Genomic DNA, 12,399 nt, shown 5'->3' on the forward strand with positions numbered 1-12,399 from the left:
GCAGGGGCTGGGGGAGTGAGGGGGGGTGGTCAGGGGGCTTGTGCAGAGTCCCTGATGCAGCATGGGACTCTGGGGGGCAGCAGGGATTGCCCCCCACCTGGCAACACCCAGTGAGCACTGGGGCCTTTCTTTAAAGTACCGGGAGCTGGGGGGGGCAGCCATGGGGGGGCTGAAGGAGTGGATGGGGGTTGGGGGGGCTGGGAGAGCAGGGGAGGGTTGGGGGTCTGGCAGGGGTCCCCCCATGGTCCCCTCCCCCAGTCCTGCTCCCCTGCCCCTAGTACTTACCAGCTCTGAGTCAGCTACAGCTCCCTCCTGCAGCCACTCACTTGGGACTGGCATCTGCAGGGAGTGGAGAAGAGCCAGGGAGCTAATCTACCCAATTAGGTTGGCCTGGGGCTATGTTAATAAGAAATAAACCTACCTCTGGAAGAAGATGCTGTTGGCAGCCCTGTGAGATGCCCCGGCTAGTAGGTTGACCCCAGTGGCTTCTTGTCACAAAAGGGGTATGCTCTGTTCCTGCATCAGAACCCATCCTGTCAGCTCAGCCCTGATCCCAGGGTTATTGCTGGCTGGAAAGGCTACTGTATGGGATTAGAAGGACTTAGTTGGAGGTCTTGGTCCAACCAGCATTAATGGTTACTGGACTTAATGACCCAGGAGGCCTCTTCCAGGCCCCTGTTCCTAGGTCAGGTCATGTGGGGCCACACACCTGAGGAACAACAAGGTGAGGGTGGCAGCAAGGGGCACATGATCTTGGTTCTGCCTGCAAGAAACCTGCTGTCCTGTCACACTACCCCGCCTGCTGGGGTGGGATAGCTCATTGGAGCTGCTACTAGAGACAGGAGGAATCTCACCACCAACCCACACTGCAAGTACAGACTGTGGGAAACAAAAGGGACAGAAAGCACCCACCACTGAGGGAAGCTCTGCTCTCACTACCCTACCTTACCTTGAACAACTGGATAGCTCTGCTGCCCCTCCCTTCTCCAACAGCACCCAGCTTGAGGCGGATGAAGAGCAGGGGACCCTACTGAGCCTCCAGGGGTGTGGGAGAAGGAGTGAAGGAACAACAGGAGTAGCAGGAGAGACTGATGAGGGAGACTGGGTGGAGGCAGATTAGATGTGGTGGCAGAAGTGATGGGGAACAGAAGCTACAGGGTTTGCTTGGTGTGGGCAGAATTACTCTGTGGGCAGCAGCAGGAGAGGGCAGAGCCCAGAGTAAGGATAGATATCCAGGTTATTTCAGACCAGATCACAGAGAGGAGCCTCGGGAGTGGCTCTAGTCCCTGTGTGCACAACTCTGGGACCCATTGGCCCTACCAGCCCCAGGCACACTTGAAGTCTCATCTCATAGATTTCATAGATTTCGTAGACATTAGGGCTGGAAGGGACCTCGGGAGATCATCGAGTCCAGCCCCCTGCCCAAAGGGCAGGAAGTCAGCTGGGGTCATAGGATCCCAGCAAGATAAGCATCCAATTTACTCTTGAAGGTGTTCAATGTAGGTGCTTGATGCCTGAAGCTAGTTGGAGTTCAGTTGCAGCCTTGGCTTTCCTGGCTTGGTCCCTGCAGGACTGGACCAGTGCGGAGTAATCCTCCTTGGAGGTGAATCCTGTCCTCCATCCTTTGTAGGCTTTCCTTTTTAGCCACAGTAGGTCCGCTAGGTCTTTGGAGAGCCAGGGGGGCTGCTGTGCCTTCTTGCTGCCTTTCCTCCGTGTTGGAATAGATTTAACTTGTGCACTGAGGATTGCTTCCTTGAGAAGCAACCACTCTTTTTGAACTCCCATCTCCCTGGGGTCATGGTCCCTGAGGGCCTGACCGACTAGCCTCTTGAGCTTGTCAAAGTCGGCTTTTCTGAAGTCAAGGACTTCTGTGTTGCTGACTGACTTGCCAGCTTTATGGCGGATGGTGAAGGTGATCAGCTCGTGGTCGCTGTCACCCAACTTCCCATCAATCACTAGGTCACCGATTAGGTCGTCCCCCGTAGCCAGTACCAGGTCAAGCAGCGCTTTGCCTCTCGTTGGCCCATAGACTTCTTGAGTCAGGTATTGGTCATCCACGCACGAGAGAAAGTTCTGCGCCCGCTCAGATTTAGCTGAGTGATCTTCCCACGAGATGTCCGGGTAATTGAAGTCACCCATGACAACCAAGGTCCTGGAGCAAGCGGCCTCAGTCAGTTCCCGGGCGAACTCCTGGTCAAGCTCGGGACTTTGAGTGGGAGGTCTGTAGTAGACTCCCACCGTTGTGTCCCCTGTGCCGAATTCCCCACGAATTTTTACCCAGAGGGTCTCTAACTGTCCATGCCAGTCACCAACATCAGCTTGCAGGGACATGTAGCTTTCCTTCACATAGAGAGCTACATCCCCGCCTACTGCAAGCTGTCCCTACATACACCCTGCTAACAGCTATTTGAAATGGGAAACACTGCTTTACCCAGAAACAACTTGTCCCAATACCCATCCTAGAACCACTGGAACTTCAAAACCCTGCATTAAAACATCATGTGGGCTTTCTGGAGGTGTGGAGCCAGCATGCTGACACCAACATGGCAGGTCATCCTTGTCCAGCCTCCTACATACTCTTCTCTTTGCATCTATTGGAAATAACTGGCTTGGTTTTTGGATCTCTTTGGTTTTGCCCTGGGACATAGGGAGGAGAGTCAAGAGGATGAAAGGAACTTGTTGTACCCTGACCCCATGTAGCACTGAGAAACTTCATCCAGGGATGTTTCCCCACCTTCCCAGCCACCAAGTGGGCAAAAGAGGCTCTCTCACTGTCAGGAGCCTGGGGCAGAAACTAGAACTTTCTGTAGGTTTGTCCAGAGCCACATGCTGCAAGACCCTGATACAGACTGGGACTTGGGTCCACTCCCACAATATGTTACTGAGCTGCTTAAATAAATAAGGACTGCAGTCTGACCCTCTGCAGCACTGGCTACTTTCCGTAGACTCCTGACCATTACCCAGTACCTCAATCCTCTAGAGCCAACACCAGCCCTAAGGGGCAGATCAGCTGGTCTGTTTCTAAGGTGGGTGAACTGGGAGCTGAGCTGATGACCAGGTTTGCAAAGGTCAGGCAGTGGAATGTGCAGAGAGAGATTTTGGGGCTTCAGGCAGACTGAATAGAGAGTGAGGGTCATAATGAGACTCCAAGGTACAGACAAACTTGGGGACAAATGGCCTAGGTTTAACCATGGTGTGGACAGCTCTGCATGCTGTCTTTATATAAACCTCAGTGATGACCAAAAGCACCTGTTTCTAAAGATGCAAGAGTAGTTCATTCCCTAAGGGCCATTCTGTCCTGAGCGTCCCCACTGAAACTGCAAATAGGGGGTGCCAATTAGTGCCAGCTGGAAGCACAGCACACTTGAAATGCAGCAAGGACTAGATCAAGGTTGCTGGGGTCACTGGGACAAGCCATTTAGGGTTGTGCTTTCAAAATCTGTTCTCCCCCAGGTAAAATTTTACGTCTATGTCCACACCGCCACAGCCGGCAGGTGCCAATGCTTCCCAAGTGGAATGACATTCAGGAGTCTAAACCATATGCAGGAAAAACTATGCATCTGCATTCCCAGCCATCAGTTCACTGAGGCCACGTGAACACATCAGAACACTGACAAAATGACACTGCCTGCCTATGGACACATTTGAACAAAGAGGCAGAGGAACTTTCAAATGTACCACTTACTACCCCTGCCCTCTGCTTTCCCACCTACCAAGTAAGGGTAAATATTTTCCTATTGTCTGCCCATCATTATTCATAGGTTTTTTCTTACCTTGCAAAAGCATCAAGACACTCAACTGGTGTTTTGTAAAGTGTGTGAAAATTCACAGGTGAAGAGATGTTACCAATTAGTGCTCTATTAATACACTCCTCTCCTCCTATGCACCATACTCTTGTGTATTATTTGAGATGCACATAGATATTGAGATTGGTATCAGTCTGAATTGGTGAAAGAGACAAGTGTGTCTCACCTCCCAACAGGGGAAACAGCTCAGAAGCTGGCCAGTTTCTTAGCTGAGAAAGTGAATGTGTTAAATTCTCTTATGGCACTCTGGAACTAAACTCTGAGTTAGAAGAACCAAGAAGCAGGTGCAAGGGAAACTGTGAGAACACAGAAAGCCAGTGGGCTGCTGCTAGGATTGCTGGTAACAAGATTAACACCTCAGGTGTTAATTGTGCTAATACTACTCTGATTAATTGCTTGGTTATTAAAGTGGCTGTCTAGAGGATTTCTACTGAAATTCAACGTTCATCAACTATTCTTTCAAAGTAATTTGGACTACAAAAATTCCATGAAGTTAAGTATTTCATGCACTTAATAACACTGGCTTGAATCCTCCAGAAATAAACTAGGTTCACAGACCTTACACAAGGGGTGGGCATTTATTTTGGGTGGAGGGCCACAACGAGTTTTGGTAAACTGTCCAGGGAGGTATACCTACTTCTTGACAGGTGCCCCACCCGCTGGTCACCATCTTGGGACCAGAAGTCCTGCCCCGCAACCCCTGATCTTTGCCACCCAAAGTCCCTCCCCCTGCACTCAGAAGTATTCCTTTTGGGAAGGGTGTTTGCCATCTTGGAACCAGAAAAAAACAAATTCTATATTAAAAATCACACACTGACAAGAACATATTTTAATTTTATTTAAAAATATATTTTTATTCTGATTTGTGTGTATTTATGTGATGTATATAGAGGTGATTGCATAATAGCTCAAAATGAAATCTTACTCTTGCATATTATGGTGGGGTGTGGAGGCATAGAGGGGTATGGGGTTTGTGGGGGGTGGGGGGACATGGGTGTGTGTGGATATGTGTGTATGGGGTGTGAGGGAGGGTGTGGGGATGTGTGTGGATATGGATGGGTGGGTATGGGGTTTGTGGGGGCTGTGAGGTATGTGGAGGAGGAGGGTGGCTTGGATTGTGTGTGGGTGTGGCGACGTGCATGGGGGGATGTGGATGCATATGTATGCTGGTGTGTGTGTGTGTGTGTGTGTGTGTGTGTGTAATGGGGTGTGTGTACCTAGCAGTGAGCAGGGCTCCCCCCATTAGTGTGTGTGTGTTGGGGGGGTGCGTGTGGAGTTTGTGGAGGGTGTAGGAGAGGGTGTAGATGGGTGTGATGTTTGTGGGGTGTGTGACTGTGTTTGGGGAAGGTGTGGTTTGTAGGGGAAGGTTTGTGGGTATGGGGGGGTGTGCATGGGAGCCCCTGTGTGTGCCCCCCTGAGCTGGTCAGCCCCTGCCCCCATCCCCACTCCACAAGAGCCCAGAGCGCATGCACCCTGCAGTGCTCTGCTGCCATTGCCAATAGTGAGCAGCCCCAGTGTACCCTGCACCCGCTCCAGACTTACCTCTGCTGGAGTGGATCAGCTGGAACCTGGACACAGCCCTGACCCACCTCACACTGCGCCTGGTCTGCACTGCCCGGCAATAAAGCATCATTCTGCTCCTTTGGCACACAGTCGGGCTGAAGCAGTTTCATTGCTGAACTGCCTTTCTAGGGAGCCCAGGCAGCAGCAGCTCCTTCTGGATGGGGGCCCATGCTGCACAGCCCTGACTCCACATACCCTGCGCCTGTTCTGGACTTGCCCACCCAGGCTCAGCAGCAGTGGCATGGGACAAAAGCTGTCACTGAGTGCAGGGGAAAAGCAGCCCCTCTATCTCCAGCTACTGGTGGTTCCTGCTGCAGGCACTCGGAGCCCACACAGGGCTGACCTGCATCTTTGCTGCCATCACTGCCACCCTTGGGCTGCCCAGTGGTGGCAATGCAGAGCAGAATAAGGGCAGCCTGGCATGGTATGGGCTCTAGGAGGGCACAGCAGGGACTGCTGGCAGGTGCAGGGCGGGGTGGGGGGCACTTTTCTCCAGTGCTGAGCAACAGCTTTTGTCCCATGCTGCTGCTGCTGAATCCGGACAGGTGAGTCTGGAGCAGGCATGGGACACACAGGGTCAGGTTCCCATCAGTACCATGGGGCTGGAGCCAGCAGCAGCAGCAGCCAGAAGGAGATTCTGCTGCCTGGGCTGCCTAGGAAGATAGTCCAGCTGTGGAGTTGCTCCAACCCCGCTGCATGCCCAGGGGGCAGCAGGACGCTATGGCTGGATGGTGTCTGGGTCAGGTGAAACCAAGGGACCTGCCATGGGCTGGATAAAGACCAGCTGTGGGCTGAATCCAGCCCACGGGCCGTATTTTACCCACCCCTGCCATATACCTTCAACTATGCACTTCTAGCAAAGGGGAAGTGATCTTTTGCCTCTCTAATTCTCATCCACCCCAGGGAGACTGCCAGCTAGTACTGATTTGAGGGTTTGAATATCCCTGTCTGCTGAACACAGAGTGACTCCTGCACTCTCACTGCACAGAAACCATTCAGTAAAACTGTTTCTGGGCTGGCCCAGCTAGATGAGAAGTGGTGATCAGAAGATGCTAGGTTTCTCAGGAAATTATAACCTATCTGCTTCATTCAGGATTTGTTTCATGTTTAGGACTGGTGCAACTTCTCCATCTAGGTGGGAGAAGGAAGCTTGAAACAACATCCCCTTTTTGGAAGGACAACTATAACAGGCCATGCAGCAAAGCTTTGGCCCATGTGGGCTACTAAGGAGATGCAGAATTGCACCAAAAGCAAAAAGTGAAAATTATGTTCCCGCCTGGCAAGTTATTGCATGTTTGGAGCCAGGAAGTAGATAGCTGGGTGGGAGGAAATATTTCAGACTTTGTTCTGTCTCAGCTTGGTCTGGAAGGCTCTGGAATGTCTCCAACATTCTCTTTGTTTCCTACCTTGTAGCTAAGACAAAAAATCTGATCTTATAGTGAATGCTGCAAGCTGTAAAACTGACTGCCTGCCAGTGTAGTTCTGTACTTTCTGACTCTATGGTCACCTCACCTCATTTTTGTGAGAGAGAAAAAAGCTCTAAGGCAAGGGTGGGCAAAATGGTGGATCTAACCAGCTGCTGAAGTCCATTTTCCAGCAGCCCCTGCCCATGTGGCTGGGGCTGGTTTCCATGGAGATCCCAGGAGCAGCTGTGCTGTGAAAGAGTGGGGCCAGGGTTTTCATGGAGATCGGCTCCAGCAGTGCTGGTAGGGCACGGAGCTGCTCCACTGCTGGGTTGGGATCTTGCAGCGATGATAGGATGGTCCAGAGCTGTGATGCACTGCCTGCACACCCCTCTGCCCAGAGCATGCAGGCTGCAGATTGAGGCTCTGCCCTGGCTCTGGACTACGCTGTTACCACCACAAGATCCCAGCCCAACCCCAGAGCAGGGGCGGCATTAGAGGGTGTTGGGGGAGCTAGAACCACCCCCAAATTCCCAATAGCTCCCTGTAGCCACCCCTCCCAGTACCACCATCACCACTGCCCACTCTGCACAGGCAGTAGCAGCTAAGCCCGTCTTGCTCCCACCTGCAGTCCCACCTCAGCCACCCTGCCTTCTCCCACCAGGAAGAGGCTGATGCCACTGCTTCTTGCCAGCAATGCTGGGGCTGGTCTCCATGGAAACCCTGGCCCCCTGCTAGCCATGCGGGCAGAGGCTGCTGGGAAATGGAGTCCACTAGCAGCTGGATTTGGCCCACGGGCCGGATTTTGCCCACCCCTGGTCTAAGGCCATGTTCTACCAGTTTCCTCATGTAGAAAAGCAGCTTGCCATGCTGGAACTAACCACTGGCATAGTCTGCTGCCCCTCACCAGGAGCAAACATGACAGGATCTCCATCTGAGCGAGGGGGGCATTGTGATGAGCAGCCACAAAGCCTCTCCATAGGCATCCTTTTCCTGGACTGTAGTAGCCACACCTGGTCCTTCTGCAACCATAGATGGGCCAAACTTCTGTGAAACTTGGGCCAGGAGCTGGCAGCAAAGATAGTTTCTGGGAGACTGGTCTCAAGAGGAAGGAACACAGAGAAGCTGAAGTCTATGTAGACTCCTGCTTACAAACCTCTTACTGGGGAGTAGGCCTGTACTCCCATGCAATCAGTTTAACTGAACGTTGCACAGAGACTGAACAGGTCAAGCTAACAAGATGCTCAGCTATGCTTTGTGTCTAGTAAAGGGACATCCAAGCTTCAGCCAAAAAGGACTACCTAGTTAAGTTGATACATGTTTCTAGTTTAAATAAAATGGAGCCTTTCTGACAAAGGTGTTGCTTCCACCATTACTACGTTCCAGCAGCCAGTCATGACTTATCTATTAGCAAGCCTAAATCATGTAACCTGTTATAAATCAACACCCACTAATGTAATCTAATCTGCTGTTCCAATATTTACATGGGGTTCTTGATTTACATATTCTTCTCTTTTGGCTAAGGTAAGTCCTTTTTGCTCAGGTAAGGCAGCTGATGGGCACTCCAGAATGGCACCTCTGGCCGATTTTTAAAATTAGCTTTGCAAAACTATGGGTATATGCAAGCATTGGCCTGTGCTGACTCATTTGATTCCCTGGTGTTGTACTGACTCCTCCCCCACCTCCTTGGTATCTGAACAACTAATTTACAGGTGCAGTCACCTGACCTAAGCAGAAGGCACCTTTTAAATGTCTGTTGTCTCAGGTGCCTAACCCTGAATGCCTACCACAAAGACTGGTATTTGCCATCAAGTCTAAGGGAGCTAGGCATTAAACTTCTGATTAGGAACTGGATCATATAACTCATATAACTCAAGGTCTACTGCAAATCCCAGCTGAAAATTTACTTTTGTTTCAGCTAACTGCTCCAAGGTTCCATATTCCCATTGGTCTAAAGCAGCAATATGCAGTCAATTCTATTCCTGATCAGTTCAGGTGATATTTTAATCCCATAGCCAGAATCTTTAGTACAAATGGGAACAGCTTCAGCTAGTCCTTACTCCTAGTTGTGGCATCCATTAGCTGTTCATTAACAACCTGAGTAAATCACGCTGCTGGCAAATGCCGCCTCTAATGGTGACCCTGGCTATAATGCTTCAGGAAATGATGGAAGACTTGACTTAATTTCTGTCAGACCCTTTGAGAACCCACCCTCCTCAGAGCCATGGTACCACCCCTACAATCAGGGATCCTTTACTTACAAAGAGGAGGGGAAAGCTTATGTAGCCAACATCTTGACACCCTGCAACAGCAACTTCCAAGGAGCTTATGGGCCCCCTATAATTGGCACATGTACTTCCAAAATATTTCAAATTAAAAAACCAGCAAAGGACCCGGTACTAGCATCTACTAGAATCAATGGACAGAAATCACTGTTGCTTGGTAAAATGCAAAAGCCCCAGCTGGTCACAAAGAAGCTAGAGAAGGCAGGGGGAGATCAAGTATTTGGAGCCAGCTGGATGCCTTTGTCTCTGGGGTACCATCAAGTACCCCTGAGTTACCAGTTTCTTGGAGAGCAGTTTCCAGTGTTCCAATCCACTTCCTGAATGTCTGTGGGAAGCCATTCTAAAGCATGCCCTACACAGGCTGCAGATCTGAATATTAAAATGAATGAGACAAAACAGTAGCCAAATGACTGTTTGTTCAGAAAGGCTTTTACTCTTGCAACAGAAGATGTACAGGCAAAACAGGTCTGCAAGGATAGGCTTTTTGTCACATCTTGGATGCCAAGCCATAAAGAGAGGCTACAGCATCCAGGTTCTTCAATCTTTCATGGAATTAGATTTTGTATGAACAGCCTTGGTGTTCTCAGTTAATGACTATAAGGTACACTCCAGGGGATAAAGGAATCAAGCACAATGTGTCGTTTGCTTTCAATGTCAAGATGAAACATATTGGCAGAAAGTTCTTTACTTGAACAGAAAGCTGAAGAAAGAACTGGCAGCTGTTCTTACCTCCTAGGATTCCAGTGTTAGGAGCCTTAAATCATGTAATTATTTCAAAGCTGCTTTTCATTCTTTGTTTATAAGAAGCAGTGAATAAAATGATCAGGTAACATCCACAAAACTGTAGTAAATACAGTACATTAAAAGCAAAGGCACATTCAAATGTTTTGCAGTGGCAGTCATCTTTGGAGCTGAAATCCTTCATTAGTCACTTTAAATATCTGACTACCAGCTACAGCAAATCTTTGTTAACCGATTTCCCTGGCTGGGGTTTTAAAATACATTCTGGCAACTTACTGCCTGAACAGCTGTAGCCTAACTTTAAGATCCTAACTGAACGATGTAATTTAACTTTCTTGGTAAACTAATCATGGAAATTCACCAGCCCCAACAAAATCTCCTGGCTGATGCTTTATAATGTGGCTGGCAAGTGAAAAAGAAACATGTAATATTTTATTTAATATTAAAAAATTACCTTGAATGAATGAATGAGAAGAAATTTTCCAAGCTGGGAAACTAAATGGGCATGCTGCATGGTTAGAGAACAATTTTAACTGCACATAGTTCCTCTGGGGAAACAAGGATTTTTCTAACCCAAATAACACGTTTCTCATTCTTTCCAAATCCACATAATCTTCAGTGAATATTAGGAAGCAAATACTAAAAACCAGGCATCAAAACCACAGCTATGCAGATGCAGAACAGAAAAGGGCAAGCACTTGCAATTCGCCATTGTCCTAATGTGGATGCTCATACCTGTTCTGGGAATGCAACTGCCTGTTGGGCCCAAGAAGATAGATTTTGCACAGGAACTTGGGTGGAAGTTACTGAAAGTATACATAATGTCCAGCTTGCATGTATACAAGGATCAAGGCACACACACATTTTGCAGCTGTTAAAATACCATCTATCCCTGAAGCATGATGCAGAGAGGGTTTTTCAAGTCTGCAGTGCCCAATCTCCATTTCAATGCATTGCATCTTCCCTCTGGGACTTGGCAAGTTTTTTGCAAACCTAGTGCATGCAGACGGCAGGGTGCTTGTGGCTTCAGATAACATGGGATTTAGAAACCTTTGATCCAGGGCTTGCAGAAAGAGGAGCTGTGAGAAGAGGGAATAGTTATGCTGCTTTCCAACAACTACCAACTGCTGCCCACTTATCCTGATCTAAGCACAAGGGACAGGGCAAAAGACATGCACGCTGCACAACAAAACTGAAAACAAGTGCACAGCACTCTACTTACATCACGGAAGATGGGTAGTCCCTTGCCATAAAGCTGAGGGCTCTGCAGGGAGTTAGGGCTGTGAGTGTGCTTCGCAGACAGCAAGCACATAGTCAGGATCTCCGCACATGCCATCATCTCCAAAAGGATCTCAATGTTATTCTGCCACAGAGCCTGAGAGGACCAGAACCAGTGACCTGCTAAGACGACCCCTCCTTTAGAACGGAAGGTTTCTCTGTCTGCTGTGAAAAGTGCTGTTGTGCTCTGGTTGAGACAGCAGCTACTGTACACTGGGAGATGTTCTTGCCAGCCTCTAGGCAACTTACACTCTGCAGCTAGTCCCCACCCCCAGGTATTAGCAATTGGCCAACAATCTGTGATTGGCAGGGCTCGTCAGTGAAAATTTCCATCACAGCTGAGCAAGCAACAGTCCTTTCAGGGAGAAGAATTTGCTTTACAGAGATTGGACTGAGCCGTTCGCCAGTGCTCTATCCTCTCCTGTGACATCCCCCTATAGTTGGGAAATCCCAGTTACCCCACTGACAGCATAGAGACCAGAGCTCCTAATGGGCCACAGTGTTCTTCTGACAGGCTCTCTGACTGACACCTTGCCTCAGTGGGGATCACTTCCTGCTATGTGAGGAGTGGGGTTGTTCAAGTATAGCTAAAGAATTGGAGATAGGAACACAGTTTCACTTGACCTGAAATAAAGTTTATGATTTTTGATTTGCAAAAAAATACTAACAGCACTAAAAAATGAAGTTTTCTTTTCCAACCAGTGTTCACATAGCTCTAATCCCAGCACTCAAAAAGAACATTTCCACAGGGGTCACTCATGCATCTCTGTATGCAGCATCCAGATGTTTTGGAGAAATGCACCACTGCTTGCTCTTAACCAGCCAAATCCACTCACCCACACAAAGTGAGTGCAGAATACAGGAAACTAAAGTACCGGGACCTGGTCTCCTTGTGGCTCAAGAATTCCAAGGCATGTTCTAGCCTTCTTCCTAATCTTGTTTAAGATTAGTAAAGTTTTCCATGCAGAAGAACCCATCCTAAAGCAATTTGCAAATCTTGTTTCCATCCATCTTTCTCAATGAGCTGCCAACCTATGATGTTAGTAAGAAACTGCCCTTCTCCTACTCTAGAGCTGGACTCCAAGGCTTCGGGAGAGGGGTGCACATTTGGTGCACAGAGTTGTAGGGCTGCTGTTTCCTAACACCAGTCTGGGTGTGCTGTGGGGATTTTGAGTTGTGCCTGCCTGAACATTCTCCAAGGCTTGTATTATTCCAGCCTGTGTTCTAGGTCTTATCCCTTGCTGGGCCACCACATCTACACTGGCCTCACTCCCAGCAGTTTGGGAAACCCTGTTGCCCTTCATATATTCTTTTCGTATCCAT

The 12,399-nt window shown here is 49.0% G+C and overlaps 1 protein-coding gene across 1 annotated transcript in view; it reads right to left on the reverse strand.

Annotated features, from left to right (window-relative positions):
- The window catches only part of NECAB3 (N-terminal EF-hand calcium binding protein 3), a 164,828-nt gene extending 153,556 nt beyond the window's left edge, over positions 1 to 11,272 (reverse strand). Inside the window, exon 1 of the mRNA XM_090020394.1 lies at positions 11,021 to 11,272. Coding sequence (XP_089876520.1) covers positions 11,021 to 11,137 — 117 coding nt within the window. The 5' untranslated portion in view covers positions 11,138 to 11,272. The remainder of the gene's footprint in view (positions 1 to 11,020) is intronic.
- Between the last annotated feature and the right edge of the window lie 1,127 nt (positions 11,273 to 12,399).

This window comes from Crocodylus siamensis, chromosome 10, assembly GCF_052110815.1.
Source record: "Crocodylus siamensis isolate JL-2025a chromosome 10, ASM5211081v1, whole genome shotgun sequence".
NCBI lineage: Eukaryota > Metazoa > Chordata > Crocodylia > Crocodylidae > Crocodylus > Crocodylus siamensis.